At 52.6% G+C, this 18,875-nt stretch overlaps 7 protein-coding genes across 7 annotated transcripts; 4 read left to right on the forward strand and 3 right to left on the reverse strand.

Moving 5' to 3' along the window:
- Positions 1-1,289: 1,289 nt before the first annotated feature.
- Positions 1,290-1,544, forward strand: CABS01_03438 (uncharacterized protein; the record flags this gene model as incomplete). The annotated part of the gene is made up of 1 exon (XM_060536813.1): positions 1,290-1,544. The coding sequence occupies one exon, from the start codon at positions 1,290-1,292 to the stop codon at positions 1,542-1,544; it is 255 nt and encodes an 84-aa protein (XP_060392732.1).
- Positions 1,545-2,961: 1,417 nt separating this feature from the next.
- Positions 2,962-4,942, reverse strand: CABS01_03439 (DEAD/DEAH box helicase; the record flags this gene model as incomplete). Its single annotated transcript, XM_060536814.1, has 4 exons — positions 2,962-3,010; positions 3,068-3,686; positions 3,738-4,148; positions 4,720-4,942. 4 exons carry the CDS (start codon positions 4,940-4,942, stop codon positions 2,962-2,964), a joined length of 1,302 nt encoding a protein of 433 aa, XP_060392733.1.
- A 654-nt stretch (positions 4,943-5,596) lies between these two features.
- Positions 5,597-6,133, forward strand: CABS01_03440 (RNAse P Rpr2/Rpp21/SNM1 subunit domain-containing protein; the record flags this gene model as incomplete). The annotated part of the gene is made up of 1 exon (XM_060536815.1): positions 5,597-6,133. One exon carries the CDS (start codon positions 5,597-5,599, stop codon positions 6,131-6,133), a length of 537 nt encoding a protein of 178 aa, XP_060392734.1.
- Positions 6,134-6,718: 585 nt separating this feature from the next.
- CABS01_03441 (glutamate decarboxylase) lies at positions 6,719-8,611 on the reverse strand (the record flags this gene model as incomplete). Its single annotated transcript, XM_060536816.1, has 4 exons — positions 6,719-7,565; positions 7,616-8,218; positions 8,276-8,514; positions 8,594-8,611. The coding sequence occupies 4 exons, from the start codon at positions 8,609-8,611 to the stop codon at positions 6,719-6,721; spliced, it is 1,707 nt and encodes a 568-aa protein (XP_060392735.1).
- Positions 8,612-11,861: 3,250 nt separating this feature from the next.
- On the forward strand, positions 11,862-14,583 carry CABS01_03442 (OPT family small oligopeptide transporter; the record flags this gene model as incomplete). The annotated part of the gene is made up of 4 exons (XM_060536817.1): positions 11,862-12,113; positions 12,243-12,536; positions 12,680-13,577; positions 13,631-14,583. The coding sequence occupies 4 exons, from the start codon at positions 11,862-11,864 to the stop codon at positions 14,581-14,583; spliced, it is 2,397 nt and encodes a 798-aa protein (XP_060392736.1).
- A 696-nt stretch (positions 14,584-15,279) lies between these two features.
- On the forward strand, positions 15,280-16,139 carry CABS01_03443 (uncharacterized protein; the record flags this gene model as incomplete). The annotated part of the gene is made up of 2 exons (XM_060536818.1): positions 15,280-15,968; positions 16,037-16,139. 2 exons carry the CDS (start codon positions 15,280-15,282, stop codon positions 16,137-16,139), a joined length of 792 nt encoding a protein of 263 aa, XP_060392737.1.
- Positions 16,140-16,788: 649 nt separating this feature from the next.
- CABS01_03444 (uncharacterized protein) lies at positions 16,789-17,568 on the reverse strand (the record flags this gene model as incomplete). The annotated part of the gene is made up of 1 exon (XM_060536819.1): positions 16,789-17,568. One exon carries the CDS (start codon positions 17,566-17,568, stop codon positions 16,789-16,791), a length of 780 nt encoding a protein of 259 aa, XP_060392738.1.
- Positions 17,569-18,875: the final 1,307 nt, after the last annotated feature.

Genomic DNA, 18,875 nt, shown 5'->3' on the forward strand with positions numbered 1-18,875 from the left:
GAGGGAAAAGGGCATGAGATAGCTCGACAATGACGGCCATGGTTGCTGCGATACTTACGCAAAGTTTCGGTGTGTGGTTTATGTTAAGGGATGGACATGTTTGCATGCTGAGGCTGTTTGGTTGGGAAATTTGCGAGGCTGGATGTTACATGTCGAGGTCGAGGTGAGGTCTGGAGACTTTGATGGTGGAACCGTAGTTATCAAAGGTGCACGATACTCGCTCTGCTGGAGTTTCCAAGTTGACAGTTATCAGATTACCCCGGCCATGAAACTCGTTTCCTATTCTCCCTTCGCGACGTAGAAGCAGATTGTGCTGCGGAGCGAAGTTTTTGTTGCAAGATGGATTTTAATATTGATAACTAGTGACGCTGTCCCCAGAACCCATCACGTTGGGAATCATAGGGAAATGTGTTCCCCTCACAAGGGAGAACACTACCGGTCGATATTCGGCATGTAATACTAAGGAAAGAGACTGGGAATTGAAGGTATAAATAAACCTTGTAGTAGCTCAAGGAATGAAAATCAGGCAACATAAACTCTCGGACTGAAAGTCATGGGTTCCACTCAATATAGTACTCACCATGTTGCTTCGCCTAAGATTTACAGATGTATCACGACAGCATCGATGGTCGATTCCAAATTCTCAGACCCCCGAATTGCTGTCCTCTGCCAGTCACATATTCCACGAAGAATACCCCATAGCTAAAGGGGTGGAGCATGCAAGGACTACATATAGTGAATCATATATCAAGGCTTTGGGTCGATGCTCCAGGAGCGACTCAGGGTGCCCAATAGGCTAACAGTTGGTAGCACAACAGAAGAATGAAAAAGGTCTTCCCACATCTAATGGTCGCCTTCTTAGACACGGTAGAATCCTGCAAAGAAAGGGTCTTTTAATATTCGCGTCGGGAACCGAGCTCTCAGTACCGGAAATCACCTGAACTACTACTGGAACAGCTTAGTTGGTCGGCTCTGATTCCAATGGTAGGGCTCGTGTCTGGTGTGTGCTTTGATGGGCGCATCAGGGCGAGGAAAGAAGCGTCTGGAAATGAGAACCGTGGGCAACCCACTCGGGATTCCTTATGTTGTCTTGCAGATGGGAATGGTGCCATTTCTGTGTGACCAGTAGGGCAAGCATGTGCTAAATTAGGTTGAAGACGATGTGGTGAGTTCGTGATCATAGTGATAGTGTCAAAGCGTGGTCACTAGGAGCCCAATTACTGGACTCTAGACATGGTGATGCATAAAGTTCGGTCCTTTCCTGGTCTCTCTCTGCTGTCGTACGCGTAATGTACCCTCGGCAACAATTGATAGCGGAAGACTGTGATGACGACCCAGCTCCAAGACAAGACACCTCCTCTAGAAGCCGTTTGCGACAGCGTTTCTATGGCAGGGGCCGCTACGCTGCGAGAAGTAAACATAGATGTTGTGGGTTCGCAGCAAGCATGAGCCATCGAATGACTTTGGGACACACTGAACCGTTCTGCATCAAGTATCGAAACAATGTTTGCCTCCAAAGATCTTTGACAACCATTATGCAGTAGAACGCATCGTAGGCAGGGCGTAGTATCAGAGATTATCAGCTTTCTTAGCTCTTCTTAGACTTGCGACTTCTAAACACCGTATTTCTATCAAGGGGCCGGCCGTGAGACGATATCAAAGCCCCCTCCCCTTACCATTTGCCTAGTGTCGCTTCACCATTTAGGACCTCCGAGATGTTGCTACACCTCCGAGATGCAACAACCTTCTGACAGGGAAGAGCAAAAAAGAGGACGGGTGAAGTGTCCCAGCGCGGACGTGACCTCTGACAGCTCTCCGCTGGCTATACATACCAGTCTAGGCTATTCGCCATCAAGCAGTGCTGCTTCTCATGTATTGCCAGTGGAATAGGTAAGCAGTGACAACTATGTTCATAAACTTCCAGGCTGCTCTTGTTTCGAAGACCTACGAGGAACCTTCTCTCAGCTTTCCCTTGGCGACTTTGAGAGCTGTTTCAGCCCTTGACCAAGAGGCAGCAAAAGGCCAAGACCCAAGCCGACAAGGAAGCCGACAAAAAAGCGAACCCTCCCCCGAAGCGAAAGCGCCCCGCGAAGCCCAGCAAGAGTGCGAAGAAGCAAGCCCCGACCGCCGACGAGGCCGACAGCCAGCATGCTACCGACGCCGAACCGCGTATTGAGAAACAACAACCACCGATACGGCCTCCGCGCAGTGGAGAGCCGAGTCAGCATATTCAAATCAACTGTGGGCGGGTTACCGAGTATGTTGCTGCTCCAGAACCACTTCTTCACCGTGCCTAGCAACCTTGCAGAGGTCACTAATCACTTGATGGGGGACCTTTGTTTAGAGGCTGAGATAGGGCAGGATTCAATACAGTCGGTGTAGACCCTGGAGTTGCTTGACTTGCAAAGTCTTTCATCGATGACATAGCGCGCACTTACCGTAAGACGACGTGAAAGCACAAGTATCTACACCTAATCATCCTCCTCCTAGGAAGGGAGGCCGAGTATTGTGCTAGACTTCAAACGGAGAATACTGGGCCGGGTAGCATTCATCGGCGTGGTAAAGGCGTTGTCATCGTGGGCACCCAAGTCCGGACAAGACATCTACAAGCCAGGCTAGAAGCTAGAGTATTGCACAAAGTGACAGCATGGCCTAAGCCGTAGCATCCCGCAGACCGAGCCTGTCGTGGGAAAAACATCATACAATTGATCAATTACAATGAGCGTGGTGATCCAGTCTTGATTCCATGTTGATAACTACTCTGTACAAACAGCAAGAGACCTCTCCGTGAGAGGCTTGATAGACTTTTTCTCAGTTGCACTTTAAAAGCAGCTTCATTTCTTCCCTTTTGCGTGACCGCTTTGCGTGTGCGTCACCCACGTCCAAATTTTGCAATTTCCCGAAACCAGAACCAAGAAAATACACCAGCAGATTCCTCTGCCAAACTGTGGCATGACGCGCTTAAGAGGCCATGTAGGTGCTGGCATCGATACCCTCCTTGGGGAACTCACTAAGTAATGCGTTAGAGACTTGACAAGATAAGCTAAGAGTTTTGAGAGAAACTTACGGAAGAGCAACCTCGAAGCGCTTCTCAATAGACTTGAGAACCTCCTGGTCCTGGTCAGTGCTCACAAAGGAGATGGCAAGACCCTTGGTACCGAAACGACCGGCACGACCGACTCTGTGCAGGTACGAGTCGGCATCGGCGGGCAGATCGTAGTTGATGGCCAGGTTGATACGCTCGATATCAATACCTCTGCCGAAGACATCGGTAGCAACGCAGATACGCTTGTTAAACTCCTTGAACTCTTTGTAACGGCGGATACGCTCCTCCTGGCTGACGCCGGAGTGGACGGCGATGGAGGGAAAGTTGCACTCTCTCAGCAACTTGTCCAGCTCGGTCGCACGGAGGGTGCTCTTGACGAAGATGATGACCTGGTTGAACTGAAGGTCGTCCAGGAGTTCGTTGAGCTTGCGGTTCTTCTCGCGCTCCTCGAGCTTGATGTAGTATTGCTGAAGACCGTGCAGGGTGAGCTTGGTGTCCTCGTCTACATAGTGCTCGGTAGGGTTCTGCATGAACTTTCTGCAGATGGGCTTGATGTCATCGGACAGGGTGGCTGAGAACATCATAACCTGCTTCTGGGTGGGGGTAGCGCGGAAGATCTCCTGGACGTCACGGCGCATGTCTGGTTGATGTTAGAGGTTTGGTTGGCGGCGGGTGTGAGGCCGTTACTCACCGATCTGGTCGAGCATCTTGTCGCACTCGTCGAGGACGAAAATGCGGACGCTGCCGAGGCGGAGAACCTTGTCGCGGACCAACGCGTTAAGTCGGCCAGGGGTGCCCACGATGACATGGGGGCAGGTCTCCTTGTTCTTGATCGTCTCGACATCCTTCTGGATGGGGGTACCGCCGTAGAAGACACCAGTCTTGATATCGGGCATGTACTTGCTGAAACGGTTGTACTCGTTGCGAATCTGGAAGGCAAGCTCACGAGTGTGGCACATAACCAACACGGAGACCTCGCCCTGAACGGGCTCAACTTGTTGCAGGGTAGTCAGGACGAAGACGGCTGTCTTTCCGAGACCAGACTTGGCCTGGCAGATGATATCTCCACCGAGGAGAGCCTGGGGGATACAGGTTTGTTGGACTGTTGGATCGCGCCGAAGTTAGATATGTGTTCCAAGAGCAGAAGAACGACGTAGAGGGCGTGCAAAGGGCCCGTCCATCTGCGCAAAGAAGCCATTTTGTCGAGTTGGTCTCCTCCTCCACTACGACAATACGCCAATCATTCAATCAAGATGATGGCTGGGGCAGAGCACGAATCGCGAGCGTCGGCGTCGCATGCGCCCCGTGTCGCTCGCGACTGTGATACAAAAGAAGCCAGACCGCCGTGAGCCAAAGCTCTAGCAGCGACCGACCGACTGAAGTGCACTCGGGAACACCGCAGTGTTCGCGCAGCCTAGGGGTGCTGTCACGCTTCCCCCGAAACGGCCGCTTGTATACATCCACCTGTCACCGGTGAATTCGCGAGCAGTGCCCGTACAAAAACTTGGATGTCCAACTTGACTCCCGCTTCTCGGTACGTTTTCTTCTCTCTCTTCTTCGATGGCGACGTCGATGGCTTTTTGTTCTTTGTGTGGCTTGCGAGATGGACGGACGCTTTGCTGATGGGGGAGGGGATGATGTATGGGTTAGGGTATCATAAACTCAGGACTGACCCTCCGAAGGATGCTCGAAACCGCAATCGCCAATAGCGCGGAGAAGCTCGGGCTTCAAAAGGAAGTCGCGGAAACCGGTCGAGTGGATGCCGACATAGCTGCCCTTCTTGTCGACGGCGTTACCGGCGGCAGCGTCAGCCTTCTTTCCGTTGGAGGCGGCCGCAGTCTCGTTGGTCTGGAGCTCCTCGTCGGAGTAGTCGATGAGATCCTCCTCAGCAGACATGTTGTCAATTGTCGGGGGTGTCGTTATTGAAGTGTCGGAGAAGAAATGGCCGTTGTACTGATGCGCAACGGCGAAAAAGGTCCCAAGGCTGCGGATGCGAAGCTTGAGATGTCAGGAGAGGCGTGACGATCTGTGTCGCGTGAAGAGGGAGGGTCGAAAGACTATAAAAATCGCAGGAATGAAAAAACCCGCGTATTCGTGTCGAGAAAAGTGCACGACAGGTGGGGGGGATTAAAAGCGGATGGCAACTGGAGGTGCAGGGTTGGAGGGCGTGATGGAAGGAGGCGCCGTAGTTGATGTGGAAGTGGAAGATCCAAGGACGACGTGGAACTGGAGGCGAAGGGTGAGGCGGGCAGCGCAGGTCAAAAGCTTTCGCGTAAGGAAAGGCGGCTGAGTCTCACCCCCAAAAGGCGACGTCATGTGACCAGACCCGTTTTTGAGAAGACCGTGTTCATCTATGGTCCACACGGTGAACACCTGCCTTTAACCTTAACCTTTGAACTGGAGAAACACTCATGTTTGGCAGCCATACATCCCCACCACCCCTGCAGAAGTTTTTACGACAAGGTCCAACACTGACTCTCGTTGCAACGCAGACTTCAATGCCATTCAGGGTCTGAAACGTGGGACAAATCGCAGGGAGGACGAGCGAGAATGGCAAAGCCCAAGAGCGAAAGCCTGCCAAACCGGCACGCATATACGCGGGTATCCTACCTGCATCAGGCCGCCTCATACCTGGCGACTCTGCAGATCCCGGGCGCCGACTCACTTCCAAACTCATCATCACGGTCTCAAGAAGACGCGCAGCTCGCCAGGATCGAAAACTCGCGCTCGACAAATGAGAAAGTTGCTCGTCGATTTGTCTCTGATATCCGAGCCGTCTCTCTCAAGGCTCAAATTCGCCCGAGCCCTTCGGTCAAGCAAATGATGTGCAAGTTCTGTGACTCACTGCTCATCGAGGGAATGTCTTGCACTACGACGGTTGAAAATATGAGCAAGGGCGGGAAGAAGCCTTGGGCCGATGTTATGGTCATGAAGTGCAAGACCTGCGACAATGTCAAGCGGTTTCCTGTCAACGCGCCCCGTCAGAAAAGACGACCATTTAGGGAACCCAAGACTGTTGAAGGGCCGGACGCAATGATTGAGGACACGACGGCTGAAGCTTCTGCTCAATCAGCTGGAGGTGGATGAGAATTGGCTGCCCTTCTCTTCACCGAAACAAAACACCACCAAGTGATACCTGAGTGGCAAGCCGCTGTCAGAAGGCTCCTACATAGGGGAGACCGGAGCTTTCCAAGAAGAAGCTATGTCGCTCGTAGAGAGGCCAAAAACCTGGCAAACTCTTACGTCAGGTATGATCTCTTTGGGGACAGGAAAACATGGGAATGCCTAACAAGACTATCAGAATCACTCGCAAAGCGCGCAGCTTATAGCTCGGCTCGACTACCAGATTAAAGACACTCCCAAAAGAAGTGGCAGCTAGATACCCTACCTCAAGCTTAGACTAAAAACATAGAATAAGCTTGGTGCATGGCTATTTATGATTTTTGTTCCGGGTCGAACGCTGCGATGGATTCCGGAGATGTTGAGACATGAGCAATCCTCGATGAGAGTAGACTCATAATGGTCCCTTGGGTATGAGACGCCCTTATGTACTATACATATGGATTTGCCGATCGGGCAAATATTACCAAGGAGATCTCGAAGCTAAAATGTCATGAAATTTTCGCTGCTACCGTTTTACCGAGATTAATTGTTTGCCAACACCTTTATGCCTTAGCATACCGCACGATGAATACCATCCTCCATCTTTCTGACTCCATCTTCGACTCCCTTGGCAGCGCTCCCTTTCTTTTGCTTCTCCTCATCGCCCTTGACACGCACCCGCCTGCGGCTGTGATGCTTCTTCAGAACCTGCAAATCGATCTGATCATTCTCAATAAGTGTCTCCGTGACCTCGACAATGTCCGTCAACAACCGCTCAAGCAGATCGAACGTCATGGTCTCACGGACAACGACGCGAAGGATCTCAATCTTCTCCTCATTGGGTGGGAGCGGGTAGTTAGGAATGATCCAGCCCTTGGCGCGAAGCATTAGGGAGACGGTCTCCTGCTTGATGTGTTCGTACTTGGCCTTAAACTCATCCGTCAGACGGAAAGAGACGACAGGTAGGCCAGCAACGTAGTCGGCCGACGTCTCTCCCGGGGCAGCACTCTCGCCTCCGACGGCTGTGGCGGCCTGGTTTACAATCTTCTTCACAGCGCCGCTGGCTTCCTTGTGAGGTGCGCGGCGGTGAATATCGGAGACGACGGTGTACCATCCCGTGGCCTCGAGGCTCTGAGCGAGGATACGGGCGTTGGAGAGGCAATTCTCCATAATGGAGCGGTAGCCGTCGAAGCCTAGGTGAATAAGGTTGTAGTATTGCACAATAACCTGGGCACCTGGGCGGGAGAAGTTGAGAGTAAAGGACTTTTCTGTGCCTCCGAGGTAGTGGAGCTCGAAGATGAGGTCCTCTGGGAGGAAAGACTGGTCGCGCCAGATGATCCAGCCGAGGCCGGCGTAGACAAGACCGTACTTGTGGCCTGAGACGTTGATTGACTTGACGCGGGGGAGCTCAAAGTTCCTGCGGGCTGTAAGTGTATGATCAGAAGAGAACAAGTCGATATGACTTACCACTTGGAGCCGCCAACCCCTGCGTGGGTGAATGGGGCGATGAAGCCACCAGAAGCGGCATCGACGTGAATGGGGATGTCGATACCGGTCTCTTCCTGGTACTTGTCGAGAATCTGCGAAATCTCCTCCACGGGCTCGTAGTGCCCCGTGTATGTGCTACCGAGAATGACAAAGACGCCGATGGTGTTCTCATCGACATTTTCTCTCACAAGAGCCGGATCCAGACGGTAGTGGCTCTTCTTGCTGACGGGCAAGATGCGGGCCTCGACGTCAAAGTAACGGGCAAACTTCTCCAAGGCGACCTGCGCGTTGGAGCCCATGAGAATGTTGGGCTTGGAGGTGTCCTTACCCTGTTCCTTGCGTTTCAGCTGCCATCTACGCTTCATGGCGAGACCGCCGAGATGGATGGCCTCGGAGGAGCCCGTGGTTGCGGAGCCGATGGCCTTCTCACCGGGCTGGACACCCCACAGGTGGGAGATGATACTGATGCAGCGCTGGTGCATCTCCATCATGGCAGGGTACTCGTCTGCGTCTGAGAGGTTCTTGGAGAGGTTCTCCTGCATAAGCTGGGTGGCATTGGGTTCCATCCATGTTCCCACGAAACTAGGTTGGTATACTGTTAGTGAGAGGATCTTTATTGGAAATGTCGTGAATGCTCACCTGGCTAGGTTCAGGTTGGGTTTGCCATCGAGGTCCAGCTCATCCCTAATCATCTGAAAGACGGTGTCTCCTGGGGCGCCCTCATCGGGGATCTTGTACTTGGGAATGTTGGTTTGACTGGTGTATCGGCTGTCATAGGGTTGGATGTGTGATGATGTGCCATGGCTGGAAGCATTGGCATTACCTGGAGCTGTGATGTGAGTTGCCTGGAGGCGTTGGACAATGTCCTCTGGGTTGACCTGCGTAAAGTGTCAATTCTAGTGCAACATCTTCATATGACGCATCAATCATCGACGGAGGATGCTTGTCGAAACCTACGTGACTTGCAAGAGGCATATTGACGTTTGGATTAGCAACTGTGGTTATGGTATCAAGAGTGTAGATGAAGATTGGGCATGCACTAGAAGAGACAATGCGATGGATTGATGTTGAGATCAAGATTGCCAAGTCTGGGGGATCACCGCTTGAGGCTTAAATACAACAGCAGATCACGAAGGAGGAGGCAGCTAAGGTGGCCGTCAAGCCGATGATGAGGGATGAATGACGACATACGGTAGACCGAGCGGAGCACGGGAGTTTCCTTGTGGACAAGTTTTGTCGGAAATAGCAGCTCCAAGTGCATGAAAGACACGCCTCGTAGCCCCAGATCACGGGCCGAGGAGGGGAGGGAATCGCGATGGGCTAGACAGGAATGATGTCTCTGGCCTCTTAGTGCGAGGACCTCCAGGGTTCTCTGCCAAGGCCATGGCCAACAGCAGTCGATGGTGCAGCATCAGCTCGTCAACTTTTGCTGGGGACGTGGAGCAGGTTCAGTGAATGGGGGAGAACTGGACTGGAGCAGCTCAGTGCCCCATAGGTATGGTCCAATGCCGAGTTTGCCGGTGGATTCCTCTTTCATCGAGTACTTACGTAGGTACGATGACTTGCGTGTCGCGCCAGTGCAGCTGAGAATTGACTTTTTCTTGCCGAACGAGTAGCGGAGGAGAAGGAGTTTCTGTTACGTGCTATGACATGGCTGACATGTTTGGTGAGATAACTTGTAAAATGCAGTCAGGTTGGCAGGGAAGGAACAATTGGATCGCAGATGCTCAGGTGGTCTGGCCCTACAGAGTGGATGGGTGACGGCATTTAACATTGGGAAGCTGCGACTTGGGGCCCGGACCTGACCAGCCGGGGAGGCTCCTTCCGCTCTTCCTCCCACTGCTCCAGGAGTTCAGTGACAGCTCGGGTGGGCCCCGTTCCCGTCTTGGCACTGCACTTTCGCAGCAGGTACGCCGGCAGACGGCAGGAACCCAAAAATCGCCGTGGAATCCGGAGGTGATCAGTCTTGCCCGAAATCTTTCTTACCTTACCTTACCCACCTCATGTCAAGCTATCGTTGTGTTCACCCTCTTCTTCTTGCTCAATGCTGTCGAATCCTCTTTCTGGGTGAGGCCGCCCCCTAACGAACTGGAGTCTTCTTCGACGATAGACCTCCATAGTCTACAATGGCTATGGATCACCACAATGCCGATACTCTTTAGGCTACGTCTCCGAGAACGACGCTTCAAGAGTTGATCCAAACGGAAGCTGATAATTTTCAGTGCAAGATCAGATTATTCAACAAAGCGTACATCCCCTTGAACTGTGTCCAACTACTTGATCCCGGTTATTATCTTCAATGTGTTAGAGCAAGGACAACAACAACTACTGCTTCGATTATGGGGGTTTCAAATCTCTAAATATTGACTGCGAGAGGTTGACATCTCTTCGAATCAACCAGAGTCCTCAAAGGTCCAATACCACCGTATCACGGAGGACCGGTAGTCAGAAGAATAGCAAACAGGAGACGATGCAAGTCTAATGGAAAACCCACCGAGGTCCACGGATACTTCCATGGACCATCGATAACCGACACTTCAAATCCAGGGGTTCACGAGCTAGGACTCCAATCTGTGGATCGTCCAACAACGCGTGTTCGATAAACCTTAAAAGAGTATCATGTCCCGGTGAACATTCATCGACCGACGACAGAGGGAGAAGACACCATCGGAAATAAGATTAGATTGTCAGCACTGACGGGGGGTTTCCCAGTCTCCAGTCACATTGGTTCATTCACCAACCAGAGATAAGCCAGGCTCTCCCAGAAAGCCCCCGGTCGAAAATCACGACTGGTGATTGGCCGATACGGCTCAATTCGACCAAAGTCCCGTTGCAGTGACTCGCCAAGTCTCGCGCAATGGCCGCGGCTGGGCCGAATGGACGGCTACAGTGGCATTCCAGCATTGGCACGCTGGCAGCTGTGGCTTTCATCCAGACTGAGAGCCTAGGACCCTTGGGACAAGCGGCCTGGCACTTGAACAGTCTTCGAACTGGCACGAATTGGCCACGCGAACTGCGAGAACGATGGCAAGGCTAAACTGCCAAAGTAAGGACTCTCCAGATATCGGACGAAGTTGAATCGTAGCTGTTTGCAGTTGGTCCGTCAATTGTTCGTCCCCCCAACTTTGCTCCTGGACGATCAGCAGTATGCACCAACTCCCGGATCGGTGGCAGGGGCACATCGGCAACTTTGTGATCTGCTGATCCCCAAGTTTCGCGGACAAAGGGTGGGAGGCAGAGCAGCTCGAAATGGGAAGAAGCCGGACAGCCAGAATCCTTTCGTCTTTCCAGCCAGCCAGACCAGCAGGCATCGAGCCACCGAGGCGTCGACTTTGGACCAACAGAGAGTCAGCTTTAGGTGTCCCCCGGCTCCGAGTTGTACTAGAGATTGAGAGGTGTGGATCAGAATTGTCGCCCATTGTCCTTCCAATGTCACCATGTCCCCGGCGAACCATTCTTCTTTTCCCCTCGCCTCCTCCACAGCCCCTCGGATGTCGCTACCCCAATTTAGGAAGGTCGACAAACGGCCGCTGGACCTGCGGGCTGTCGCGTCGCCGCTGCATTTGGTGTCGTGATAGCACGCTAGAGGACCGATTTCTTTCTAGTCCCCTTGGGTCCCCCCGTCCCTTCCAGCGCCTCAAGTCGCCGACAAGGCCCCAAAGAAGAACCCACACACACATACACGGGACGATATTGGGGAGGGATAGATACGGGATAGTGAGGGTAGAGAATGAGTCGGCTCATGGGTATCGTTGGGCGCGCCATTCTTTCGACTCTGCGAATCTTAACCCAAAAAACACACAACTGGCACACACTCTCAACTCTGCAGAATCCCTAGGGACTACTTCACGAGTTCACAGAGGTCCAAAGCCAGCTTACCTCTTGCTGGTGTTCAATCTCAACATCTTCGGGGAGTGGGACTTTGACTTGTCTGGCGGGCTGACTCTACCTTGTCACATTGTCTTGGTGTCTTGTTAGCCTGCAGACTGCCGACCGGCACCACCTTCGCCGCCGCCGCCGCCATCTTTTCGCTTGATTTGATTGAAAAAGCCCTTGGCGCCCGCTGTCCCCAGTCTCCCCCGTTGTGGCCTTGAGGCCTTCTTTTCGCCCTCTTGCTTATCTCGTCGGTCGCTCTCCAACCCATCCGCAATCGGCGTACCTAAACCCTCACCTTTCAACCTACTCTGTCGACAGTAGATTGAAGGAGAGAGGCACAGTTGTCACGATGCCGTCTATTTTTCGCAAACGTGGCGAGCCCGAGGAGATCACGCCCTACCCCGCCCTCGAAGACGATGCCGAGGCCACGGGCATCGAGCCGCTGAAGGCTCTGGCTCAATTCGAGAAGGCACACAAGCTCGATCCGAACATGCCAATTGATGAGCTCAACGATGTCGATACCGCGCTTGCTACCGGAAACGCCGAGAAGGGTCTCGAAATTGAACAGGCTCTTATGGAGGACAACTCGCCCTATCCAGAGGTACGTCGCGAAATTCCGCCCAGGCCTTGAGAGCCTTGTATCGCGGTGGGACGGACAGACAGAGGGAAAAAAAAAGCCAAAATGAGAAACTCGTTCAAGTCGCTAACATGATCCGCCGCCGCAACAAAGGTCCGCGCTGTAGTACGGAATTACGATGTCGATTTGCCAGCAAATACGATTCGCGCATGGGTCATCGGCATGCTTCTCTGCACGGTTGGCTCCGGTGTCAACATGCTCTTCTCACTCCGTAACCCCAGCGTTACCATCACCACCTATGTCGTCCAACTTATCGCCTATCCCATTGGCCTGGGTTGGGATTTAGTCATGCCCGACAAGGAGCAGAACGTCTTTGGTGTCAAGTTCAACCTTAAACCCGGCCGTTTCAACTACAAGGAGCACGTTATCATTGTGGCCATGTCTAATGTGAGTTTGGACGATTTTTATCAGGAGCGGGGCGCTGTCGATACTCCAGATTGGGGGATAGCAGCAGCCAAGATTTCGAGTCGCGGCAAAAGAGGCTTCTTAGAGAAAAAAAGATCAACGGCAGAACTGACTATGATTATTAGGCTGCCTATGGAGGTGGTGTCTTGTACGCAACCGATGTCTTGCTTGCACAGCAGCTTTTCTACAAGCAGCACTTTGGCTGGGCTTTCCAGTTGCTCTTTGGCATTACTACCCTTTGTACTGGATATGGTCTGGCCGGTCTGGCCCGACGCTTCCTTGTGTGGCCCTCTGCCATGATCTGGCCCTCGAACCTGGTTAACTGTGCTCTCTTCTACACCCTCCACGATCACTCCGGCTCAGACCCGACCAAGACCAACGGCTGGAAAATTGGCCGCTACCGCTGGTTCCTCATCGTCAGCAGCGGCGCCTTCATCTGGTACTGGTTCCCCGGTTGGATTTTCCAAGGACTTTCGTATTTTACTTGGATCTGCTGGATTGCGCCCAAGAACGAGATCGTCAACAAGGTCTTTGGTGGCCTTTCAGGTTATGGACTCATGCCCATCTCATTTGACTGGACCGTCATCTCAGGTTACCTCACATCGCCGCTGATCCCGCCTTTCCACGCCATCGCTAATGTGATCGCGGGCATCATCATCTTCTTCGTTATCGTCTCTTCCGGCATCCACTTTTCCGGAACCTGGTATTCCGACTACTTCCCCGTACAGAGCTCCGAATCTTTCGACAATACTGGCGCCGTCTACAACGTTACCCGAATCCTCGATGCCAACTTGCAATTCAACGAGACCGCCTACAACGACTACTCTCCTCTCTACCTGCCGACTCAATTCGCTCTGGCCTACGCTCTGTCGTTCGCCGCCGTAGCTGCCGTTGTCGTCCACGTTGTTCTGTACCATGGCACCGAAATTTGGGGTCAGTTTAAGCTGGCACGCCATCAAGAGGACGACGTGCACATGCGTTTGATGAAGAAGTATCGTGACGCTGAGGACTGGTGGTATCTGGGTACGTTTTGTCGATGGTATTTTCCTTTGACCTAGGCTAACAATCATTCTCAGCACTCTTCGTCGTCATGGTTGCCATCTCGTTTGGTGTTGTTGCCGGGTGGCCAACTGGGTTCCCTGCGTGGGCCTACGTTGTGTGCATTCTGATTCCCGTATTCTGGCTCATTCCTATCGGCATCGTGCAGGCCATCACCAACATCCAGCTCGGCCTCAACGTTTTGACCGAGTTCATCATCGGTTACATGGTGCCGGGCCGACCCCTCGCGATGATGATGTTTAAGAACTACGGCTACATCTGCATGTCGCAAGCGCTGTACTTTGCACAGGATCTCAAGCTCGGTCACTACATGAAGGTACCCCCTCGTACCATGTTCGCCTCCCAGCTTGTCGCGTCGCTCTGGTCAGCTATCGTTCAGATTGCTGTCATGAACTGGGCCCTCGGCACCATCCCCGACGTCTGCCAGCCCGACCAGCCCAACAGCTACACCTGCCCCGGTGGTCGTGTCTTCTTCACCGCATCAATCATCTGGGGTGCGATCGGCCCCGCCCGCATCTTTTCCGGCCAAGCTCTGTACGCCTCTCTCCAGTGGTTCTGGCTCGTTGGCGCCATCACACCAGTTATTACTTGGTTCCTTGCCCGGAAGTGGCCCAAGAGCATCTGGCGCTACGTCAACACCCCCCTCCTCTACGGAGGTTCCGGCTGGCTCCCCCCTGCCAGTGTCTACATCTACCTCTGCTGGGCGCTCGTCGGCACCATCTTCAACTTCTTCATCAAGCGTCGCTACACTGGCTGGTGGTTGCAATACAACTACATTACCTCGGCAGCTCTCGATTGTGGCCTCATCGTGGCCACCCTCATCATCTTCTTCACGCTGTACCTCACATCCGCCAGGCCACCACAATGGTGGGGTAATGTCGACGTATTTCAAACGATGGACTGGAAGGGAACGGCAATCAGGACGCAAGTGGCACCTGGCGAGATTATTGGCCCCAGTCGCTGGCCTTGAGAGTTTGACGAGGATGTGAAAATTTGAGAAGCGTATTAATGATGTTCAGTTGGACAAGGATATAGGAGTTTGGTGGCTTCCTGAACGTATGTATCACGGTCTCACGGCCCTTGGGGAGGAGTATTTGGGTATTGCTATTATTTCACGGCTCTGATACGAGGATTGTCTGTACGGCTGATGATACCTCGGTGCGAATTTACTTGCCCGTCTTTTTATAAGTGTGAATCAACGATAGTATTTACGTTGCAACTCAATTCCAGTTGCGTATGGTGTTGTGAAGAGTGCCGCTTTATGCCAAGTAACGATACCTTACTTGCTCACGGTATCTTTTTTAGTGTTATTTTGAGTGTACGACGCGGCTTCCCAAGGGAAATTGATAGCAGCGACAAGCGTGCAAGCTGCCTCGATTGGAGGCTCGCCTTCCTCAACTCGGCACTCGACGCTATTGGGGCAGGTTCTCGGTGCACTTGACTTTCTACGAAGGAGCATCCCATTGAGAAGCTCACTTACCTCTAATTCTCTTACCTGGGCACATTAGTCGCAAAGACCTCACCTGCTTCGAGCTTTGAGCTTCCAGATCCATCGTACACCCTTCTCGACATCCGACAATCCGCCTGGCTTGAAGCAACGAAACATCACATCGCTACGAGTACATGTACCTGCTAGAATACCCCCAAAAGCTCGCTGATGAATACAATGGCCGGACCCAGCCCTGCCTCTTGGAACGAACCACCAATCGCTCCACTCCTTTCCCCCTACCGCGAAGATAAGAGCAAGAGACTACATAGCCGCGAAGGCAGCCGCAGCAGCGGCAAAAGCCAGTCCTTCTTGGCGTCCTTGGAAAGGCTGAATTCTCAATCTAACTGGAGCATGGGATCGATGAAAAAGAAGCAGGCCATGCTCGTGTCGCGGATGACGCCGTCTCGGGGGACACGGAGGTCGAGGGCATCGACCGAGTCCCGGGGGCCCTTTTCGTCCAAAGAGGACTTCGATGTCGACGACGTTGACGATGTAGACGACCTGGAGCTGCCGCCGAATATCCTGGCGGATAATTGGGGTTCTTCGGCACCTTCTTCTGGTTCGGAGCAGCGTCCAAGGCGTCGTGGCAGCAAGAAGCCGAAGAAGAGGGTGGCGAAGAAGGAGCAGAAGAAGAGAGGGTTTCGGGCCAGGCTTCGACGACTCCTCGGTCGGGATAAGAAGAAGAGCAAGGGTGGTCACGAGTCGCCATACAGCCACAGGGAGACAAGACAAAACATGCAGAGCGAGGACTCGGGACTGTCTGATCAGCAAGATGCCACGGCAGAGCGGAATCCTCAACCAACCAAGGCTGGCCTATCTCCACCGATAGAGAATACGCCTCGATCCAGCTGCCGCAACATTCTCAGGTACGAACAAGCAATGTTGGTATCGCTGGATAGGACTTCGGAGCTAGTACACTAATAAGGACCACCAGAGACGCTTTCGCCCAAAGTCGAGCTGAGGCAAAGGAGGAGCCGACCGATAGACCGAAGGAAGCTGTCAAGCCCATGGATGATGGACATACGACAAAGCAGTGAGCTACTCCTAGTCAACGGCTCAACATGCCTTGATAACGGAGATTGGCAAATAGCAGCACGAAGCTGTTGGGGTCCTTTGTGGCAATGCCCTTCAAGAACATCCCAAGACCTATCGGCCTGATTATGGTGTGGATGAATGGCGTAAGTTTGTACATTTTCGTATAGATGGTTTCTTTTGGCGGACCTCATTCCGATCCTAATACACTTCCTCTTCCTAAGAATACCAAATCGCTACCTTTGACCGATGCTACTCGACAGATCTAGGGTATTCAGAAGAATGCTTAACCATCTATCGCGGCCGAACCAGTGCTGGAACACACGGCAAGATGGCGCCAGGAAATCTGTCTCGGAATTTGAGACACTAAGCATCGATATTTCGGTTCGACGTTGCCTTGGATTAAGGCCGTAGTGGAAGTCACCGCCACCTCGATTTATCGCCTGGAATATGTCAGATCTCATCGCTGATGAACGCAATTCCAAAGCGCAGGAGAAGGATCTCGACCACTCCCTCCCGTGACGGAATGAGACGACATTTCCTGGTGGCGCTGTGCCTGACTAGCGAGGCCTGACTCCCGGGGGCTCTTTATAAGTGCTTATCGCCCTTCCCATGTCTAATGAGCGAATCCTTCTGAATCATCGGGGGCGAGCTTCATCCCTCATCATCACAATCATCGCAGGGGAAGGAAGAACGTCTTACTTGAGCCTCTTGAATGGAACTTACCAACAGAACGTCATGCTGGCGGAGCGGGTCCCGATCCAATCCCAGCCGTGCCCCATTTGACCACCCAGCCGGGTTCATCTCCGTGGTCTCCCCGAGATTTGCGAACGATCTAACAAGCTTGACAGGTTTGACAGCGTCTGTATTGCATGTCTCTTTCAGGTTCATTGTCTTTCGGAACTTTGTGTCAGTCCAGACAATGGGGAGGAGGGGCCAGGGGGCCAGGGGCACGGGGAGACATGCCAATGCAGACTTACCTCCCTTGCTCAACAAATACCAGTGAAAGGGGGTCTCGTACGGATATGTTGTCTCACTCTCTTCTCCAGGCACAGGAAGACAACGATAGTGCATTTGCATTTTCGTCGGGGCGGGAATAAGAAAAGGGGAGAGGACGAGAGGGCGGAGAGGAAAAAGCAAAAAACAACAACAATGAGGAACACGTCCTCTGTCCATCTCCCTTGTTTTCTGACGAAGTTTTAGTGACACCAAGGAAAAGCCTCCTGAGACAGGCTGAGTCAGTGACGGGCAAACAAAATACAAGAAAGTCTGGGACAGATTTCGCAACCATGATCTCTTTTGGAGCAAGCAGCAAGACAAGCAAGACGGGATTTGCGACTCTAGTGCTCTATTTCTGGTATTTGGCTCGTATAAAGCAAAAGGGAAAGACGCATGGAGGTCGAAGATGTTGCTTGGTTCTGCGACTTTTGTCATTACACAGGAGACACACACCCAAACTCAACTCCATATCCACACACTTCCACTCGTGATATTTGGTGGGGGATCAACGGTCGAAATCAACAATCAGTCACCATCAAATCAGCTTTCTTGACTTCAAGTCTACTATAACGAGAGTCATTGTTGAATCCGTCTATCGCTTTTTACCTTGAGCAGAAATTTGAGGCCATTCCACTCAGACAATGTCATTCGTAAGAGAAAGTAGCAAACACACGAGACTTTACGAGACGATATCTGGTTGCCGAGGGCCTGCTCTTCTACGACCGCGGCCGCCCTGACGCACTTATTTTATCAATCTACTTTGAATCACTATACGAGAGGAGACCGACTCCTCCAGACCGGGCCAACCCTTCACAAAAAAAGAAAAGCTCACTTTTCCATTGTCGGAAGGAAGCTGAAAGACACGATTCCAGTTGGCGCATACGGGCGCTTTTAATCGACTTGACCATTTGGGATCCGGAATCCCTCCTTTCCGGAAAGTCGCAAGCACAAGAGGCGAGGAGACCTCTCACACGTCCACCAGGTTCATCAACGCACCACGCGACGAAATAGTTACACGAAATACGTGTAAAGGCCGTACGTTCGACGCGGCAAAGGGAAGGACAAGGGGAGAGGAACAGAATGGGTCGAAGCGGGTACGATACCACAGACCTGGGAGGATTCGCAAAGAAGAAGAAGCCGAGGTCTGTCGGCGGTGCTGGTACGAGTGCTGGTGCCCAGGCAAGCCTCGCTATTCAGAACGACGGCGGTGATTACGGCGCCTCGGCTCAGAGGGCGATGATGCAGCGGCAGATGCAGATGCAGATGGCGCAACAGCAGTCACAGCAGCAGCAGCAGCAGCAACAACAGCAGATGGGAGGATGGAACGGCACGGGTTCGGGGTCTTCCGCTTCCGCGTCGGCTTCGAGTAAGAATCGGGCTGGGGGCGGCGGTGATGGGGCTGCGGCTAAGAAGTAGAGGTACTGTAAACTAAGGATGGATGGCTTCGTTGAGAGGGTTCATGAGACTCGGGATGTCGGCTGCTCGGTAGTATGGTTGTGTTCACTTGATCTTCCATATTTTGTGTGGGACGTTCGAGACTGATGGGAATTCCAACCAGTGTGGAGGAGTAGTCAATTGAATTGTTAGACAGGGCTCAGGGGCTAGATGTTTGATGAGCCAATAAGTTCGGGTGCGCGGTGTAAGTGAGAGAGAGAACAAAGCGGGATGAATCGACGCGCTGACGAGGTTCAGCAGAAAACCACATAAGTTGACATCAGCTTTGGGCCTTGAGGGCGATGGCT

This window comes from Colletotrichum abscissum (genome assembly GCF_030869225.1).
Source record: "Colletotrichum abscissum strain IMI 504890 chromosome Unknown Scaffold_6.1, whole genome shotgun sequence".
Lineage (NCBI taxonomy): Eukaryota > Fungi > Ascomycota > Sordariomycetes > Glomerellales > Glomerellaceae > Colletotrichum > Colletotrichum abscissum.